Source organism: Melanotaenia boesemani, chromosome 8, assembly GCF_017639745.1.
Source record: "Melanotaenia boesemani isolate fMelBoe1 chromosome 8, fMelBoe1.pri, whole genome shotgun sequence".
In the NCBI taxonomy this organism is placed as follows: domain Eukaryota; kingdom Metazoa; phylum Chordata; class Actinopteri; order Atheriniformes; family Melanotaeniidae; genus Melanotaenia; species Melanotaenia boesemani.
The window spans coordinates 21,293,746-21,316,202 of record NC_055689.1 but is presented as its reverse complement, the minus strand read 5'-3'; the positions used below and the strand labels follow the sequence as shown (position 1 = coordinate 21,316,202).

General features: G+C 37.8%; 1 protein-coding gene across 2 annotated transcripts in view; it reads left to right on the top strand.

Moving 5' to 3' along the window:
- Positions 1–3,380: 3,380 nt before the first annotated feature.
- Positions 3,381–22,457, top strand: part of LOC121643770 (corticotropin-releasing factor receptor 2) — a 43,519-nt gene continuing 24,442 nt past the window's right edge. For both annotated transcript variants that reach the window (XM_041991293.1, XM_041991292.1), the window contains exons 1-2: positions 3,381–3,575; positions 3,731–3,850. In XM_041991293.1, coding sequence (XP_041847227.1) covers positions 3,455–3,575; positions 3,731–3,850 — 241 coding nt within the window. In that variant the 5' untranslated portion in view covers positions 3,381–3,454. The remainder of the gene's footprint in view (positions 3,576–3,730; positions 3,851–22,457) is intronic.

The following is a 22,457-nucleotide window of genomic DNA, read 5'->3' as shown; positions in this document are numbered from 1 at the left end:
TTATAAGCAGCTGCTTGTCATCTTAACTAACAAAGACACCACAATGAGATCTTAACATTGCAATTATATATTCTATTTTCTTGTGATTTGTTTTTCCCCTTATTGGAACTGCTTATTTGCCAATATAACTGAGAATACTCAGCCCAAAATAACTGTGTCAACATTTAGTTTAATGACACAGCTCCCACAGGTAGGGTTGCAGAATTCAACATAAAGTCGAAGAGCAATATTCTGTCTTCCTTATGGACAAGTGTTTATCCATTTGAGTGTATTACATTGAATTGAACTGTGAAGGGCTTCAGTTTTCATTTGGAACATACTCAATCTGAATGTTTGGCTAAATTTGCACAAAAATTAACACAACGGCTGGTTGTTAATGAGAAGAGATACTCAACATTATTATAGCTTTTTGGAAAAAATGTTAAGTGTTTGTAATGTTGATCTACATGATGATTCTCACTGGGCCAAATTGTTTTCACATTTCCAGAAGGGCTGTTAAAGGTAAAAGCTATTCATCTTTAAAACTGTCAGTCATTTGTTCGGAGTACAAATCAGAAGACTTTGACAACATCCTTTCAAGTTACCCAAGCTTCTTTCAACTATGGACACCATTTTTGTTAATAATTTACTTGAAGCTGTATTAAGGAATATTAAACACTTTTTATTTGTTAAGTACCATGATACATCTAAACTTAGCAGAAAAAGTAAGAAGATGTGCTATTGGTTGAATTTTTCTTTGTAGTAACAATGCTTGTTGGGAAGTAATCTAATACCACTGGAAAGTCTATTTATTTGCTTTATAAATTGCCATGTTTGTAAGGAAACTGTTTGAGTGATGAGCAGCAGAGTTGAGGATGTGGGTTGCCACAAGTAATTTATTCTGCTATTGACTCTTGTTTAATGTTGTTACTTAGACTGGATGATTAAAGCCTAAAGAAACAAAACACACTAGCAATTTAACAGTTTATTCATTCAACAAACAGGGACCTCAGTAGCATGTGGAAAAACCATACACAGTCACAATAGCCTGGTACCTCCTCTTCATGCTGGTTACCAGCTTGGTCACACACTGCTGTGCGATGGCATCCCATTCTTCAACTGGAATTTGTTACAAGTCAGTCACTGTGTGTGTTAGTCACTCTGGCATAAACAGAACACCCAAGCTTATCCTACAAGTGCAGCACCTGGATTAAGGTCAGGACTGCAGAATGCAGGATGCATCCTCTGCACTCCCAAATTCTGAAGGTAGTCTCCTGTTGTTATCTTGGAGGGTTTGGTCCCAGACTGATGTGATCTGGGATTGCCACTAGTTGTAGAATCTGATCTGTCTGCATTGAGATTGTCTCCAGTAATAACAAGCCATGTTTTTCGAATAAGTGAGATGTTGCCCTACAACATCATTGTTTCCACTGAAAGCTGTTATCCTACCGGTGCAGCAATCAGTGTAGCATTCTCTGTCTTTTTCCCACTTTCACTCTACAATATCAGTTGATTGCTGTAGAAGGGTCCATGCTCACACATGTTGCACAGGCACCTGACTATCAGCACCTCGGGAACCTCAACCTGTTTGGCATTGGTAAAGAAGATTTAGAAAGTTTTTCGTTTAGTTAGTTTCACTCAGTTGTGTTGTGCATCCCACAAATACATTTCCTTACAAATATGGCACCATTTAAGATAAAAATAAAACAGTTTAACAGATAGTATAAAATTTATTGCCAAGATGTATTATTACAAAAAAATTTCCTTACTTTTTTAAGTATAATAACAACCTAATTATTATACTTACAAACCCTCAAAACAAGCTAAAAACTGAGAATATAATTGTTGATATTTGTAACTGAATCCCAGTAGCTCCCCTGAATGTGCAATAATGATAAAACATTTCACTTTTACAGTAAAGTTAAAAGAACAATTAAATGACTTTACCTTTTGGGCTCAAAGTGCATATCTATATATTTGTTTGGAAATCATAACATGAGCTTGAAACTGATGGACATGAACAGGTTTTGCATCATGTGAAATTTCAGTAGTAATATAATACAATTATAACAAGTTAAAATAATTTAAAGAGGTTTAAGCTGTTGGATAGTGAATTATGACCTGTCACACAAGATAACTGAGTTAAAGCTGACCGGTTATTGTCAAAAACCTGTAGCTACGTTTTTTCAACTGTCAGTTACAATCTATGAGGTTATACATAAAAACTGTTATCGATACATACATGGCCAGGATTACATATTAATAATAAAAAATAGCAATAATTAAAAATTATAAAGAGAAAAAATGACATGTTTTAGCTATGAATGTATGCATCATATTTTGCATGTCACAATTTTCGCACCTAATATGCTATACCTTTGGTCATGTGGATAAACATTTACACATTTTCTTCTGAGACTGGACAGAACATGATTAGCAAAAAATGGTATTGATTGCTGGAAGAAAGTTAATTGAAATCTGAAAATATTATCCTTAATAGGAAGAATGCCACCATGGAGATCTACAATGTTAATTTCAATTAAAATTATTTGATTATGAATGTCTGGAAAGCAGTTTCAGTCTTGCTATTAGATGTTATAACAGGCACTTACTTTTTTTTTTAAAGAAATATCCAGTTTTGACCAGTTTAACCTGAAATAGCCTATGGTCACTGTGAAAAAAACTTTAATTACAGTTCTGACTTATAAGAATGTAGGCTCATTTTGACTGTAATACTGGGCATTTCAAAGGCAGTGCAGACAGGAGTGTGGTTTGATTAAATGTCAAAATGCCATTGCTATAATTGTGGGTCAAATACACGCAGTGACAATGATTTGATGTGAAAACAGAGAATGGTCTTGTAGTGGCCCAATGCAGCTGATATAAGCTTTTGGAATAGAAGACATGCCTATTGACGATTTCATAATTTTTTGTTTCTATTTTTAGTGATGGAAAATAAACACGCCATCTTAAGTGCTATTTCTAATAGGTGATTATACCTTTCCGTGTGTTTAGCTTCAGAGAAACCTTTAGGCTACATAAGTAATTTCACTGGCGAATGATACATGACATTGATGTCATGTGTTAGCAGTAATCATCAACAGGTAGCCTATACTGCGCCTTTTTTCTTTCTTTTACTTTACCGAGCATTTCACACGCACACTATGCTTTCTTTGCCATTTCATTGCACTCGACTTTTCCAACATAAATGAACTTGACAGTCGCGCTGCAGGTGTGAAATGTCAAACGCTCATGATGTGGTCTGTTCGGTGAGTCGTCTGTCCTTCACGTGGATGGATGAGCGCGTCGGCGTGTGTGATTGGACATGCAGGCACGCGCTCCAAGAAGGCGCGCCGGGCTCTCCACTTGCCATTACTGTTGCTCCGATTCACAAGAACACCACTGAGCCCAGTGTGCGCTTCTCCTCTCGAACTTAAAACCAGTCTAATTTAATTGAAAAGCGGCAGCTTGCACCATGGATGCGAGTATTTACGAGATCATACTTGGAGAGCTCGGGGACGTGAACTGTAGTTTGGTAGAGGCTTTTCATGAGACTTTTTTGGAAAACGCTTCATTATCATTGATGAGCGCTGAAGGTAAACTGGAATTGCTTTCTTTTCTTTCTTTAGGATTGTGAGGTAGTTTTGTTGCGTCCTGGGAAAGGGAAGATGTAAGCGTTCACCCTACAATTTTTTTCTTTTCTTTTTGTTCTTTTTTCATTTTATTTTATTACATTCCTTTTCACCCTAAGGTTTATATTGCACTGCAACAACCGACGAGATTGGAACCTGCTGGCCGCGGAGCATCACCGGCAGGATTGTAGAAAGACCCTGTCCTGCGTTCATCAATGGGGTCAAGTACAACACAACGAGTAAGATAATATAAGTTCTACAACGATCACACAGTATTGCCTCATGTACTGGCTTCAGGTAAAGTAAAAAGAAGGAAGAAGAAGAAGAAGAAAAAAAAAACGATTTAGGTGCAAATGTAGGAAATGTCGTGTTATGTCAGATTATAAACAGTTAAAATAACCTAATCAAGTCTGATCTCCCATTAAGTTTTCTTTTGTAACTGGCTAATTTCTCAAAGGTCATTTCTTCTGTTCTTATGTAAAGCAGCAGCGACAGTAAACCATAACACCTGCTGTCACAGGAGCAGCTTCTTGAGAGAGAGTCTGTGCTTTTCATGCATTGTTTAATCACTTACAGTAAATGTCATACTTACGACGTGACGAGCTTGGTTTATGGCCCATGGGAGACTTTTGATTATTGGCACAAAGTGGAGATGCTTGTAAGGTTGGGGTTTAGAAAAAGACATCTTATCTCCAGACTTCAGAGGCTGTTAGTAAAAGAAAATAGCCTACTTTATATGGATCATTAATTCTATTGTAATATTATAAGTAAGAAAAGAGAGGGGCTGTAACAGGGTTGCATAGGTAATTTTATATGTCCATGAATGTATGCAAGGGTCCACTTGTGTGTGCATGATTTAAATGTTGTCTTTAGAGTGTGTTTTGGAGGTTCTGCATTTTTTTACTGTCGTGACTAGTGGACACATCACAGATTTGATTGCACTTTGTAATTTTCTTAAGTACAAAAAATTACTCGGATGGATGGATGGATGGATGGATGGATGGATGGATGGATGGATGGATGGATGGATGGATGCATGGAAAAACACAACCCATTATTTGTCCAGTGCAGAGCTGTAATGGTAGATTTTGGTGGAGGATGGAACTAAAACACTTGATTATTACACAAGATTATTATACACTTATTCTTTCATATTCTGAAAAATAAAGTACACTTTAATCATGACTCTTTCATATTCTAAACATAGTATTTACTTGAAATGTTGAACTATATTTGTTGTAATGCTAAGCTCATTATTATAACCATGATGGCAGAAGTACTTGTTTTTTTCTATTATCTTATTTTACTTTGATCTCTATTTTAAGTTTTTGGCTATTTGATTGTATGCCTGAAAAATATGACAGAAGTATAATAGAAAGTACTGGATGACTGTAATTTTGTACCTTGCAGCTGAGCTGTCATGATAACAAAATATTTTTAAATACATTTACTAAATAGTTTTTTGTTATTTAATTAACTATTATAGCATGATAAATAAATTAAGTATGATCAATAATATAAACACCTTGAGGTAACAGTTTTTTTGTTGTTTTTTGTTTTACATATATATATATATATATATATATATATATATATATATATATATATATATATATATATATATATATATATATATATATATATATGTATATATATACATACATATCTATATATATACATATGTATGTATATATATATATATATATATATATATATATATATATATATATATATATATATATATATATATATATATATATATATTTCCCTGAGGGCTCTCCAAAGGGATTAATAAAGTATTTCTATTCTATATAAGTGGTATTAGTGCCATCTTCAAATTATTGGGCTTCCTAAGTCCTAAAACCAAAACATGCCCTTATTATGATATGATGTTCATCTTTTCAAGTAAATCCCTAATGTAATATCAATTGATGCCTTTTGACATGCAGTTGTGGAATAGTAGATGTAAGGGCACTGAGATAAGCTATTTTCAGCACTAATTCTTTACTCAGGTGCTTATAAAGTAAAGCATTATAGAGGAACAAAGAAGATTATGTGATTATATGAATACAGAAAAGAAGTTGGAACAAATTGATGATATTAAATATCAGTTTTGACAGGCCCAATTTATAATCTGGTCCAATTTATAATCTGAGATAGAAATTTCATCATCTCACTGATAAGATGTATAACTTAATATGGTAAAGATTGTTAACTAATATGAAAATCACTGAGATAAACATCAGTTTCAGAATGTCCTCAGACTGTCAGGTGCAAACTTAAACTTAACCAAAGTCATGTTGTGTGATCCCCACCAATAACAATATTAGTTGCTTTCAAGACATGAAATGAATGGTGTTTATTTACTGGCTTGAAAGGCTGAGCAATATAAAAACCAAATTCCACCAGCTACCACTTTTTTTGTTCAAGCTGAGAACAGTTTATCACAACTCCCTGAACACCGTCACATTATAAAGCTCTCATTTTAACCATAAGACCAATAAAGTTGTTGCTACACGCTTCACAAAAAATAACATCACTCCCGTAGTACCCTAAGTATTACGTTTCTGGTGTCCAAGGCTGGATATTTTCATTTAACTCAGCTGTTATCTTGGTAATAGGTTCAGGTGCAGTGGCATTAAAGGATAATTCAGGGATTTTTTCAAACTGGGACTTGGTTGTAAAATATTAATAAGCATGGGAACATTTGCTATCAGACACATATTGGATGGGAACAGACATCACCTACAGTTACAATATAAGATAATGGGACTAAAATCTATGGTTAGTAAAAGTGAATATGCAGCTGATGGATCAGATTGTTATTATGTGTTTGAGAAGCTGCACATGCCAGCTGGTTTGAGCCACCTGCTGGGAAAACCATTAGCCATGACAACATGGCTCATGACTAATAGCATCATTGCTGTCGTCACACTTGCTGATGTAATTGATACATAATCGTACTTTTAACAAGTTGATGATTGGGTATCTTTTGCTTGCATTGATGATATTTATTTCAGTGCAAAAATGTCTTTGTTAAATTGATCTTACTGTCCAGATGTTTGTCTGCCAGATGTGGTGGAAATTGAAAGCATTTTATAAGAGTGTCCTTGGTGTCTCCGGGTCATTGCGGGGGCCTTGAGAGGTGCAGTGCCAAAGTGAAAGTTGTTTCGCTGAGCAGATGTGTATATTTCAGCTTAAAATTATGTAAGCTTTTACATCACTGGCAGTAATTTGAATAAGCAGCAGGGATTGTCTGCTCTGCTGTAGTTGGTTGTGTTGCTAAGTAGGTGTTAGGGTTTATTTCACTGTCAGCTGGCCTTCGTCTTAAGGGGGCGTTGATATCATGCGCAGAAAAGAGTGCAGAGAGATTCCACCTCTAATTGTAAGTAAGTAGTAATATGGGTTGGCCTGTTTATCAAGTGTGAAGCAGTACATTTCAGTGACTTCCAATAAAAAGGAGATACGCTGCGCATATTCATCTTCCAGTCACAGCATGTTGGACTTAACAGTCTCATTCAGTGTAGTAGTATTCAATTTTGTCTAGTGCTAAATACTTGTGCCTTTATTTACCTTTATTAAACCACTGCAGCAGCAAATAGCTTAATTTGCTAGATCATCTGATGTGCCACAGTGTGATGTTACTTAATAAACCCAAGTGATTTTCTAGCGGCTTTTATTCTCAGCAAAAGCACAAAAGCACAGTTATAATTATCTACATTATTTCTCTTGTGTATTATAACAATTTCAATAACACTTGCTTAAATACAACATTTTTGCATTAGTGGCATTATTGCAAGCATTAAATTGTGTAATCACTTAATAAAAAAAACAAAAAAAAGCAAAAACAAACAAAAAAGAAAGAAAAAAACAAAACAAACAAAAAAAAAAAATCTAAACATCAGTTTACCAAGGAAAACATACTTATTCATACTCATTCTATAATTCTCGACTCCTCACTTAGGTCTTTGCAAGAATATGTTTGCATGAGTGACAGAAGGTTCAGTGTGAACCATCAATAAAATGCAAATGACATTCCTTGAAGTGAAAAGAACATTTAAAATAATTTAAGTCAACTCCTCTTGCAAGAGCCAGAGCTATTGTTACGGTCAACAGTTTAAAAAACAGTCTGTTTTCAATGGGGTTGCTTCCCATGAAATAGTCTTCATTTCTACTGTCTGCAGTATTTATGGGGTCAATGACCCCAACCTCACTAAACAAGGGCTCCCTTTCCTCACAAAACCCCAGTTTAACCCATTATATCTGTCCTTTTTTCAAAACACTGGCATCATTTGTGTATGTCTTAACTCACAGGCTCATGGGACACACACATGCTGATCACACATGTAGTGATTGGCTAAACAGGCACATAGTAAATGGGCCCACTCCTTCTTCTGCTGCCTACAAGTTTTATTACTTTGTTTTGAAAATCAGCTACAAAAGGTATCATGTTTTGGGTTGACCCCAGAGCTCAGTGTTGAAATGAGTCTCGAGGAAAGTGGGCAAAGTGGAGCAATGATACACAGTATCATCTCATGGGCAAATGGTTCTTGACATTAACCTGCTGATCAGCAGTAACTTTGCTGTCTGGAGCCTCCATGTCCAGGTTTTACTCCACCTCTAGATAAATATCAGCTTGGAGTTCTCTGTGAGCCGCTGCAAGATAAAGCAACTGCAGCTTAAGGTGTCAGACAGAAACATTTATCATCAATTGTGTCACCAAAGACACCAAAGCTGGGTATTTATTTTAGTCATTTTTGTTATGTAACATATTTAATAAGCTTGGGAATGCTAAGATTATTTCTCTGTTGACACTGTTTTACAGTTTCAAATTTTATTAAATATTATATGAAGCAAATATGAAAGGGCTTTTAGAAGTAAGAGAATATGAGCGGATTATTGGTTTTTTGAAACATCACTTCTGTCACATTAAATTTTGTGTTGACTTTACATTTGTACAAGTAAAGCAGTATAGTTAAAGAAAAATATTGCTTCACACAACAGTGGAGTCTACATAAATAAACTAATTGCACAACTAATATCTGAACCACAGGGCGCTGCATGTTTCTGCAAACATGCAGAATGAAGTGACATGACTCCAGAAACAATAGAGGTGAGTATTTAGATCCTGCAGGGTCACAGCAGCATCCAATTGCAGCAAGGGATGAATCTAAAATTGTAAAATAGGTCAGACTAAGAATAGAAGTAGAATCCAACATTCCCATGAGCAGGTGTTAATTAACACACTGCATTAAAACAGACTTAAATTGATGTGAAGACATAGCACATAATGTCACACTTTGAAGTTGAATTAAATAAATTTTTAAGTCACTCACTCTGGTCATGTACTGTGACTACAAAATGGAAGTAACAATAGATTCTTTTCTTCGCCTGGTAGGTCTCAGAGCCAAACATTTTATGCTACTGGCCTGTGAATTAGAAATGTTTGACCTTCTGTTATATTTGAGTTCCATTTCCTTGTGCTTTGAATTCCCAGCTGTTGAACACTAAAAAATATAAATGCAATATCATGTGTGAATTCTTGTAAGTTTCCTCTGGAAATTTCAAATGAATGACCGAGTAAGCCTGGTGCCAGCAAAATGTGGAAGTTCCTTTACAAAAATGAGCGGCTTCATATATTTAACAAGCCAACTCAGGTAGGTGGCTATAAATTCTTTACTATTTCTCCCAGTTCAAATTAATATTAATGTCAGTTCAGAGTGTTTTAAGAGCTTTATGTATTTTTTAAACCTTTCTGTGCCCCTGTTTCTGAGGGGCATTTATTCAGTTCTCTAGTTTACATGAAATGGGCATAAACAGTGCTGGGATGAAGTTTTACATGTGGCTTAAAGATATTCATCGCCTGTTACAGTCATGTGATGTGCTTTCTGTTAGGCCTCAGGCAAGACAAACTGCTTGTGATAAATGAATGATTTCAATACTGAGTATATGTTTTACAAAGGAAAGCAATATCTTGTGGTTTCTTTGTTTTCTCTGTTAAGTCCAGACCAGGGTGCAAGTATGATTATTGAGTGAATCAAGTACTGTAGCTTTGTAAACACACTTCATCCCTGTGTTTTTTTCTTGTTTGTCACAGAGGAAACATCCTGTCTGTACATAATGTACCTTTCCAGTCAAGACAAATCAAAGTCCAGACCACTTTTTTTTTTTTTTTTTTACAAAAGAAGCTTATTGATTCTGTTATCAGGATTAATAAAGTTCTAGACATATCAGTGGCACAGGGCGTATCCTCCTCCTCCCAGAGCAGTGTCACTTTATCTTTAATCAGAGAGGATGAGTCTGTGTAACCCTGCCTTGCCTTTCAGAGACAAATGTGACTCTGAAATGGATGATGATTAAATAGAGACAGGCATCATAATCAGACACAAAGACTGAAATTTCTGAAGCTATTGAGAGTAGATGCATTTTTAAGATGCTACAAGTTCACATGTATGTACATGTGCTTCATGCACAGTTATAAAGGAGAGAAAAGTACTTTTAATTGTAAGTTTTTATATATCAGGACATAAAAGTATGAAAATATGATAAAACAAACAGTTCTTTAAATAAATGAAGCATCAGATTAACCACATATTGCATTGCATTTGTGTCATTTATTGAACAAAAGATAACCCAAAATGCAAAAGCAGTGTATCAACCTGATCTCACAGAAGTATGTAAAATAGCCACAAAGTCTCAACATGTTTTTTACATGTTTGAGGCATGTAATTGTTACGTGCTGCGAACATGGAAATCAAGCAAAAGTTAACCCTTTAGGAGTCCCTTGACTCCTGGTTCCATGACGCTCCCTAAACCCTGTTGATTCCTGGCTGGTTCCTGTTGTGGGACCAAATCCGATGTCTCAGTCTCTGCTCTTTTCTCCTTGTATCCCACACTGGTGTGGAGTGAACCTGCATAACCTGTGGCTGGTAGCACAAGCTCTGCCTGCTACTGTACCTTGCAAGCCAGTGCCCATCATAATGGGATCAGTTAAAGCTAGATCGGTGACAAAAAAGACTTTTATTCTTAAGGATTTCTTCTCCTCTTGCGGTCTGGATTTTCTCTGCCTGACTAAAACCTAGATTTCCCCCGGTGAGGGCGGTATCTTTCTACTGGTGGAAACCTGGCTGAAGGACGATATGCCGGATGCTTTCTTTTACATCAATGGGCCAAAACTCTTCCGAGTCAACTGCACTCACCTCTAAGGGCAAAAGAAAGGAGGTGGTCTCTGTTTGTACATAAACATAGGTTGGTGTAAAGACTCTGTTCTGATTAATACGTATTGTTCAGAGGCCACTAAATATATATATAATAAATGCTGGCCACACTTTCTGCCTCGTGAGCTCACGGGGGTTTTTTTCATAGCGTGTATATTCCCCCCAGTGCAAACACTTCTACAGCACTTAAAGTCCTGACTGCATCTGCCCACTCTAGAATAAACACCCAGATGTGTTTTATGTTTGCTAGTGACTTTTATCATGTGAACTTGATGGACATTTTGCCAAGGTTTCACCAGCATATCACCATGGCAACTTGTGGAAACAGCATACTGGATAAGGTTTTTTACAAACAGATGGGATGCCTACAGAGCCTGGCCAAGCCCCCATCTAGGCCTTTCCGATCACATTTCTATGATGCTGGTACCTTCCTACTGTCCTGTGGTCAGAGTTAACAGGCCAACACAGAAACATCCAGATGTGCCCAGTGAGGCTGCTGACATGCTGCAGGACTGTTTTGGATGCACACAGCTGTTCAAGGATGAAGCGACATATGACGGTGTTGTAATCTTGGAGGAATATGCATACACCGTTATCAGCTATATCAATAAATGTGCTGAGGATGCCTCCATCACCAGAACCGTCACCAGGTACCCCAACCAGAAGTCATGGCTGAATACAGAAGGCCACCCATCCTGAGAGCAAGGGACTCTACATTCAGGTCTGGGGCTACATCTGTGCTGAGAGGTGCCAGGAGGTACCTGGATGTAGGGATAAAGAGAGGAAAGGCCAGCTATTCTCACAGAGTCCAGGGCTCCCTGGCCTCCAACAACACACGGAGCATGTGGAAGGACATCAAAACCATCTTGAACAGTAAACAAAAGGAGGCTGTGTTATCAGCTGATCCTTCTTTAACAGATTTATTAAACAAGTTTTATGCTCAGTTTGAGGCTTCCAACACCTCCTCTTGCTCCCAGCTTACCCCCTCCCAACAGGCGAGCCCCCCTTCAGGGTCTGTCCTGAGGAAGTAAGATGATCCCTGTTCAGGATTAATCCACAGAAGGCAGCAAAACCAGATAGAGTATCTGAGCGGGTTTTGAAGGATGCTACAAATCAGCTGATGGAGGTGCTGACAGATATTTTTAACATCTCTCTCCCGCAGGCTGTTGCACCATCATGCTTCAAGACAGCCGCCATTATTCCTGTGCCAAAGACCTCCACAGTCACCTGCATGAATTATTACCGCCCTGTGGCCTTAATATCTGTGATTATAAAATGCTTTGAGAGGCTGATAAGAACCTAAGAACGCACATAACCAACACTATTAGTGTCAGTGTGGACCCTCACCAATATGAATACAAGAACAATTGGAGCATTTCTGACGTGGTGGCAACTGTTATCCATCAGGCTCTCACCCACCTGGAAAACAGAGAGGTTTATGTCAGGTTTCTTTCCAGGATTTCAGCTCGGCCTTTAATAAGATCATTCTGGTAAAGAAGCTAGCACTTCTGTGAATTTAACCATCTTTGTGTAACTGGGTGCTGGACTTCCCCACCAACAGAACACAGATTGTTAAGATCCATGTTTGCTTGTTTTTACCACTGACAATCAACACCAGCTCCCCCCAGGGGTGTGTCCTAAGCCCCCTTTCATATACTCTGCTGATGTGTGACTGCTCAGCTTCTTAACTGAGCTGTCATATTGTTAAGTATGCTGATAATACAACTGTGGTGGGACTGATCTCCCAAAACGATGAATCAGCATACAGAGAGGAAGTCCAGCATCTGGTGAGCTGGTGTGAAGCGAATAATCTCAGCTAGAACATGGTGGAAACTAAGGAGATTATTGTGGATTTCAGGAAGAGCAGCCGGCCCCAACTAACCTCTTTTTATTGCAGTCAAGTGCAGGCAGTGTCCAGCTTCAAATATCTGAGTGAATACCTTACAGATACCTTTTCTTGGTCCATCAACATAGCTGATGTAGTAATGAAGGCACACCAATGCCTCTTTCGTTTGCGGAAGCTCAAGGCTGCTGGTCTGGGTCCCTCAGCCCTTGCCTCTTTCTACAGATGTGGTGTGGAGAATATCCTGTCCTACTACATCAGTGTTGTTTGGCAGCTGCACTAGACAGGACAAGAAGGCACTGCAATAGGTGGTCAAAGCTGAGGGAAAAATCTGTGGGTGCAGCTTTCCATCCATTGATGATGTTTACATCCGTTGCTGCAGGACCATGGCCTCTCGGATTATGAGCAATCCCACCCACCCTTCAGCTAAACTGTTTGCTCCCCTTCTATCTGGGAGAAGGTTGTGCAGCATCAGAGCAAAAACATCCCAGCTGAGGTTCAGCTTCCCCGTGGCTGTCAGACTCATAAACAGTAAGCAACACTCAGTCAGTTAGGTGCAGGGGTGGCCTCGCACTAAGTGCAAGTTGACATTTATTTATTGATCACAGGTGGAACACCTGTTTAAATCCTTTATTGCTTTTAGTATCTTTTATTTCTTTATTTGATCTTGCTTTTATCTACTGTTGGTGTTCTCCCAGGCTTTTAGAGGAACAAATTGCATTCTTTATTTTAATGTAATATTAATATAAAGAATGACAATAAAGAACTTTTGACTTTGACTTTGACTTAAGTCTGTTTTTTGCAGTTTTTCTGAGCATTGCCAAGCATCTGACCTCGGGGTAAACTTGTTTGAACATCCTCTGGTGGGAAGATTGGCAACTATCTTGAATATATATATTTTTATTTTTTAATATTTTTTCATTCTGTAGAATGATGGACTTTTTTTTTAGAAATGGCCTTATTACACTTCACAGATTGACAGGCAGCGAGAGCTGCCTCTCTATGATCATTGATGATGTCTTTCCTTCTTGGCATTGTGTTAACACAGAATTCTTACAGCAAAAGCTTTGCTTTTAAGAAGTGTTTAAACTTGATGATTTTGCAGCACTACTGCTACTTACTCCTAATTCACAAAGAAGTAGTAAACTGTATTTACAGGCAGCACAAAAGAAGCCCTTCCACTTGTAGAAAAACTTACTCTGTGCAGAATAATTTACTAATGATACAGACATAGCTGTCATAATAACTCACTAATATAAGTATTTATTGATTTGTACATTTCTAGACATCTCATTTAACATGTACATCCTTCTCTTGTAGTTGGCATCCCAAGTGTGGCTTCTAATGAAACATGCACTTATGGCTGTGTTTTTTTTTGTTTTTTTTTTTTTTTTAATTTTGAGAATTCAGTGGCTTCACCACAGCTAGGTGTAAAATACCTTTCCTGCAGTGCATTTACCGCCTTGAAACCTTTGATGCACTTTTAATGCAGTTAGACTGGGTAGGAAGTTAGTCAGTCAGCAAATTCAGGTCATACATGTAACAAACATTTCACTACCCATTGCACACCAAGCCCCCTGGGGGGTCCAGTCAGCACCCTTCTCTTGCTGTACTCACATTACTGACTCTACATCCACAAATTACATACTACAAGGCAAATCTAAGCAGACATATTAAAGCTAAACATACATGCAGAAACTGTTGCTGAGCAAAGAGCTCTCAGCATTTGATTTAGTATCATGTTTTTTATCTAAATGAAACAGGTGTGAAAGAGATGATGTTCATGTCTCAGTTTTGTATTCTCCTTTAAATGCCAATCAGCAATCAGTCCATTATTGTGTGGGCTTTCACAAGAATTGAAATCATGATCCACAATATTGTTCAAGTGTTATTTTTTAAGAAGGCTTTAAATCAACTCATCAACATACACATCTCAGAATAATCTGAGCTCAGATATTTTAAGCACTTTTTCCAAAGACATTCATTTGCCATCCCTGTTTTCAAAAATTACTTCAATAGCAGTAAAGTATTCAAGTCTTAAAATGAGTGTATTGTGTCTCAGAGCCCTGTTCCACCATCACCTCCCCAATCTTTTTTAAATTAGCATATTCTCACATTGATACTAAGAGAATGGAGTAATTTGTCTGTTAAGAAAGGCTTAAAATCTCCACACCTGTTAACAGAGTAAACAGTTTTTTCAGTGGTACACTTCTGTGAAAACTGAGGTGCTGCTGCTGTGACTGATATAAAGTAATCTGCTAACCTAACCTAACCTAACCTAACCTAACCTAACCTAACCTAACCTAACCTCTAGAAGTTATCAAGAACATCAGTAACCCCCCCCCCCCCCCCCCCCCCCCCCCACACACACACACACCACTGTTTTTGCTATAGTTTTGTTTTAATTTTTTATTAGATTTTGTTTACCTTTACTGAAGCATTTATAAATCATGACATTTATCAGGCTTATCAGCATTAGAAAAGGAAGGAATAGTCTAAATCCATCTACGTCTTTAGTATATCCTTCAAAAAGCAAGCCAGAAAGAATGGATGAAATGTCACAGCAAGCGATGTGATCGGCCCTAAAACAGAAAGAAGATTGAGAGCAGTTCACCTAAGGCTATTCCTCCACCAATACTGCAGTTCTTCTGGCAAATGTATGGTTTAATGAAAATAAAATAGATGCAATGAGACCCAGGCTCATTCAGGAACAAAAGAAAAATCAGAGACTGTTATCTACATTTTTTACAGAGCACTGGCTCTATTATAACATCCCAGATGTTGTTGATGGGCAGACTGTATTCCACGCTGACTGAACAAAAGACTGTGGTATAACAGGAGGAAGAAAACTGTGTGTATTCACTTCAGTGATGCTCAGTGTTTAAACACAGTCAAGGAGAACAGACAGTATCTACTAGATGCTAAGCTTTTAATGTTTGAGTCACTGGCCATGTTATTTTCCCAGAGAACTCATTGGTGTGCTGGTTACCACTGTTTATGTCCCTCAATAAGCAACTTCAGAAAGTCCACTGCAGGATTACTATAAGGTCATCAGCAGTCAAATCATAAAACAAGCATATGGTATTTTCATTCTAACTAGTGATTTTTATCAAACAGAAAACTCTTTCATCCAAATCCACCACCATGTTCATACTCCTCCCTGAGGAAAAAAAAAAATGCTCCAGGCAACATTCATATGAACATTCCTGGTAGCTACAAATCCCTCCTACATACACTTTTTGGACTATTTCTCAACTTACTGGGCCAAAACAAAATATACCCTGCTGATGGAAAAAAAAAAAAAAAAAAAAAAAAGATCCATGAGGTGTAAATTTGATTCCCACCGGGGATGTAACTCAGTGGTAGAGCGCGTGCTTTGCAAATATGTGCTCCTGGGTTCAATCCCCGGCATCTGCGGCCCAAGGGGGGCACGAGCCAGCGCTGAGGTCTGGTCCCAAGCCCTAAAAAATGCAGAGGGTTGTGTCAGGAAGGGCGTAAAACATGTGCCAAATGTATGTGCGAATACATCCTACAACTTCCATACCGGGTCAGATGGAAGAGAATGATTCGCTGTGGCAACCCCTGTGGGGAAAAAAAAGCTGAAAACAAAGAAGGTGTAAATTTGATTCTCAGTCCATCAAAGCCAACACCTGACCAGTTTGCTTTCAGAACTAAGAGATATATAGAGATCCCATCTTCACTGCCCTTCAGACAATTTTTGCTAAGCTTGAAAAATAATAACTTCTATATCAGCATTCTCTTTGTTGATTTCCGCTCAGTTCAGTGCTATCTGCCCTGTGAAGCTGTTGTACTGCACTCTAGACTTGATATTGGACTTTCTCACACACCCTCAGCTTGGATTATCAGTTGCACCTCCTCCACTTTAGTGCTCAACATGGATGCCCCTCCAGAGTTGGTTACTCAGCTCCCTCCCGTTCACACTGTGCACCCAGGGCTGCACGCTCAGACATGAAAAAAGCTCTAACATGAAGTTGGATATGAAATCAGTCAGACAACAAACAATGACAAGAATTCATATTTGGAGAAAATCAACAATTCTGCAGTGTGATGCACCAACAAAAACCTACCGCTTAACATCAACAAAACCACAAAGCAGATTATTGGTTTTAGACAAAAGAGACCAAGACCTAAACCTGTTTATATTGGTGGATATAAGGTAGAACAGAAAACCAAATTTTGACTCAAGGGAATGAAATTTAGCAGGAAGCTGCCATAGTCATAACACATGACATCCCAGTCAAGTTTTGTCAACTTCTACCAACCGTCTGTCTGTCAACCATTATATGCCTGTATATTCAGAATGAATAGTGATACATTCTGCCTGTTGTCAGCCATTAACCAGAAAAATCTTTATGACAAAGTACTTGAGGAGGAATTATTAGCAAATCAGAAGCCTTCCAGGTTAGACCACAAACAGAGGAAGGGTGAAGTCAGAGCTGTGCCTTGTGATTTTACAGAAACAGAAAGTCCATACTCCACACTCTAAATAACATAAAAGGAATTTACTCATATTACATCTAAACTTAACAAATCCTCGTCCACACGTGGACCTCTGCAGCTTTGTTTGTATAGCACTAGTTCACAACAACATAATTTCAGGGCACTTTACAGACAAATTCATTTGAGCCAATTCAATGTCATCCAATTAGTATTCATACAAGCCAGTTCATAATAAACAATAGCCTAGCTAAGGAAAACCAACAGATTGGATTGCATCATGACTTCGATTCAATACCCCATCCTTAACATGCACTGGGTGGCGGGTGACAGTGGAAAGGAAAAATACTCCCTTTTAACAGAAAGGAAATTCCTTCAGCAGAACCCGGCTCAGGGAGGGTGGCCATCTGCCTCAACCAGTTGGGCTGGAGAGGACAGGAACGAGAGATCAACAGGCACTGCAACTTTTAGCCAGGGAGACCTGAGGGAGCAGAGGAGAAATACAATTTAATGATGCCAATACTGCCATAAGTTTATACATGAACAATAAAGAGACAGATGAAAATGGAAGAAAGAGCCCAGTGCATCCGCAAGTAAACCTGCTATCTGAGAGCAAAGTGATCTGTTGGGAATATATGGAACTATTAAATCTTTGATGTATAATGGAGCTTGGTCACTAAGAGCTTTAAAAGTGAGGAGAATCATTTTAAATGATATCCTAGATTTAACAGGAAGCCAATGAAGAGAAGCTAAAACTGGAGAAATATGATCTCTTCTGCTAGTTCTCATCATAACCTGACTTTATAAAAATGAAACAATTCCCAGATTGGATAAAAAAAATACTGTATTTATTGCTCTGACAATTAATTTACCCAACAAAATGTTCTCAAAACAATGTGGGTTTATGCATTTTTGGCCATGAAAAATAAGGCTGGAAAACCATCTAATGGCATTATTGGGTATCTGAGAATACAAAAACATTGTTTGATTTTAATGATAATAGATTTAAAATAACTTTTTGTTGTTTCTGTGATCAACTACAAATTTGACATGGATGAGGTGCTTATGAAATGTGATGGCGTGCTCTTCAGTTGCATGGTACTGGATAATGTATTCTTATTATCCAGACACACTATCCTCCACATTTGGCATGTAAAATCCCCAGAAGGCTAAGACTTAGTACACAGCCTTTTGCTCATTTTCTCTCACCAAGTGACTTCTGAATAGCTGCGAGGGTTTACAGTTTGACGGCAAACGGGGAAGCAAGTGTTTGCTTTTGCATTTTTACCTAATATGTCATGAGGGCATGGAGAGAAACAGGAAAGCTTAAGAGACACAGCTGTGAGGCGAAGATTACCCAGTGTCTCTTCCTTAGGCTCTGTTGGTCTGTCTGCTTCAGTGGTCATTACTCAAGGCTTCTTAAGAGGGATTCAGTGTTCCTTGCTAAACAGGAGGAGACAGACTGACAGCAACCCAATCTCCCTTTCACACCAATTGTTAATGGTGTGATACTTATAAGATATGTGCAGTGAAGGAAGTACTAATACTCATATCTGAATTGCTGTTTGTTGAACTAAATTTTCCAAATTGGATGTTAAAAGACTCATTTGGTTAACCAGTCAAAATCAATTCTAGGACTTGAGAGTGTCTCTTAATTGAGTTGTCACTTTGGTCCCAATAATTACTCTAGTGATTTATCATAATTACATTAGCTAACTATCTTTTCTTGGCTATTATTTCATTGCAATTAAGTTAATATTTTATGTATATTATAGTCCCCATTTCTGGCTTTTCTTACCTAGTGGTGCAGCTGTGCTGTTCTATCCAATAGTGTAAGCTAACAGGGTGAGATGATGCTCTATTCTTGAGAATTAACTTAATTAAAAGATATTCATATAGGCTAAGTGGACTTGTGAAAATGTGTCTACAAAGAAAGAACAATATTTAAAACAACTAAATTAAAACAACTGCCCAGTTTCTGTGATAAATTTCATACCATACACAGTTTCATCATTAAGTGTATATGCTGTCTGATACATTTTTAATGGTTAAGTATGCCAAAAATGTTCACTAGTACTGTGTGATAATTTATTTGAACCTAAAACGTAACTGAATTGATCTCCAAAATAAAATAAATGTTTATGGTTCACATTTAGATTCATTATAGCAGAAATGTAATTTGTTTTCAATACAAACATATTTGAGGAAATATAAAATGGCTATAGTGTATAGTAATGGAAAGTAAAGAATAGAATGTATATCTGATATATAACTGTATAACTGAGCTCTTCATTACATTCTATTCTATTCTATTCTAAAGTCATTTAGCAGTGCATATAATTTTTTATTTATTTATTTATTTTTTTTAAGTTATTTTATTTAAATACAAGATCACGATTTCATCACATAATATAATCTTGGGCATAAGTGCACTAACTCATTTAGTTAAGCTAAATGTGGAAATGCTCCTTAAACAACTGAGTCTTTACGTCCAGAAAGACCATGCTCAGTGAGTTGTATAGTGCTTCCAGCTGAATAGGTGAAGCCTTTTTTAGGGTACGCTTTAGAAATGCATGACCTTTTGTATAGGAAATCCATCTTCCCAGGGCTTAACCCAGCCATTTGCAGCCAAACAAGGTCAGACGTGTGTCCTATTCTGGACTGGCAGCTATTGCATGGCTGTTAAGTCTACTGAAAGTAAACAGATGGCAGCTTCAGTTTGTTTCCACAGGCTCTGATAGTTGTGCATTATTAATCTAGTTTGTTTGTAATGGACTGTGAAAAATAAAACGGGATTATAAATTGTTTAAAAGTTTCAACATTTTTCCAAATAAAATTTAATTGGCTTGGTCATTGTATTGTCAGAAGCGTGTGAGCTTTCAACACATAATTATTTGCATGTAACTGAAGATGGGGACTTAGGTCCAGGACTTGGACTCCAGTCGCACTTAAGTCACATTTCCAGTGACTCAATTTGGACTCACAAAGAATTCAGACTCAACTTAGACTCACCATTTGAGTCTTGTAAACAACATCATTTTTTTTCATGATCTTCTCCTGTCCACTGTTATTTCTTTAGATGTACCACTGATTTAACACACAAACACAGACCCGTCCGCAGTACATGCACAATCAGTCCGCACCGGTAAATGTAGCTGTTGCTGTTTGACAACCTTTGGGTATTAAAAGATTAATAAAAAGGGACCAATATAAGAGCAGCAAATTGGAGAATCTGTGGTATAAAAATTCAGAATGCTGGATCCACCACACCCATCTTCATTCATCCTAAAACACACCCCTGAAGAGCTTAGTCACTGTAATATGAAAGCTAATGTCGGCATCTATATTAGCAATGAGCTTAGAGCCACAGTGCTGTAAACGTTATCCTGTTTCTACTTTTTGTACCATCAGATTGGCTCCACTGAATGTGATCAGAAGAACGAGACATTTACGGAACAGTTTACATAAACGGCTGAATTTTCCATGATGATGTTAAACTGGGATCATACACATTGTAAACAATGCAGTTTTACTGGGTCTGTTCATTAGAAAAGTACAGCTATTGCTGATTTAGGAATGTGAGGTATATTTATTGGACCTTCAAGTATTCAATCTAAAGTAATGAAAACACTGAGGTTTTTTTAAATCAAACTTTTAAATGTTTAAAATAAGATTAAAAATCCAAATGAATATTTTCTGTACTCATCTCTTTTATTCAAAGCCCTTAAAATAATAAAAAGAAATTTCTGATACACTAGTGTGGGATCACCAACTGTGGACCTCTTGAGCCACTGTCCTGCAGATTTTACATGTCTACAAGCTGCAGTACACCTGAGTCAAATTATTAATGGATCATTTAGAGGCTTGTGCAGAACTTGACATCAAGCTGTCACTTGGATCGGGTGTGTTGCTGCAGGGAAATGTCTAAAACCTGGATTTTTATTCACATACAAAACTCTTGGATATATCTACACATTTACTAAATAAATAAATTTCCATGTTCATCTAAAGGTTTTCCCAATTCAGTAAAGCAAAGAAATCATCCAGAAGAGAGGGACAGAGCATTTGTCAGTTTAAGCTACAGAGGTTCTTAGTAAATGCTGATAAAGGCTGAGTACAGATTTTAAATTCCTTGGATATTAAAATGCAGCCTTCTAAGTAGGCCAGAAGGTAGATTACTCACCACAACAAACTTGGACTTTGAGTTACATGCCAGAGATGTTCACAAGTCCTTTTTTGCAAGTTCTTCAAACTTCTGAGATACAGAATGTCTGTGTACATTCAGGCAGTTCATTTTTTCATTTGAAACAAAAGATAAAAAACAAAGAAACAGTTTGTTCAATCCAAAACAAAAAATCCAATAATGAACCCGAACCACTAATATCTTCAGTCCAGCTATTCATGCTGCTCTCCATGTCGGCAGATACGAGGTAACAACGCAGCATACGTGGAGGAAAGACAACTTCTGAGTCACACTGCTGCCTCAAATGAGTTATCCGTTTTTTTTTTTTGTTTGTTTTTGTTTTTTTTTGTTTTTCTTTTATTTTTGTTTTGTGTACAAAATCACCCACCAAAGTTGCTCAGATAGTGCAGCTCATCCAGGATGGCTCATCAGTGTCTGCTGTGGCAAGAGGGTTTGCTGTGTCTCTCAGCACAGTGTGAAGTGCTTGGAGGAGAGACCACAAGACAGACCAGTACAAAAGGAGACATGGAGGGGGGCCATCAAAGGACAACAACCCAGCAACAGGACAGCTATCTGCTAATTTGTGCAAGGAGGAACAGGAGAAGCACTAACAGAGCCCCACAAAATGGCCTCCAGCAGGCCACTAATGTGCATGTTTCTGCTCAAATTGTCAGAAACAGACTCCATAAGGGTGGTATGAAGGTCTGACATCCACAAGTGGGACCTGTGCTCACAGCCCAACACCATGCAGCCTGATTGGCATTTGCCAGAAAACACCAGGACTGGCAGATTCGCCGTTGGTGTCCTGTGTTCTTCACGGATGAGAGGAGGATCAGACTGAGCACAGCTGACAGACGTGAGAGAATCTGGAGACTCTGTGGAGAACGTTCTGCTGCTTGCAACATTTTCCAGCATGACCAGTTTGGCTGTGGGTCAGAGATGGTCTGGGGAGGTATATCCTTGGAGGGATGCAAAGTCGTCCATGTGCTAGCCAAAGGTACACTGACTGCCATCAGGTCATGCCATCATCTGGCATTGTCAGACCATATGCTGCTGCAGTAGGACCTAGGTTCCTTCTGATGCATGATGAAGACATTGATTCTATGGACTAGCCTGCCCATTCACTAGACCTGAATCCAATCCAG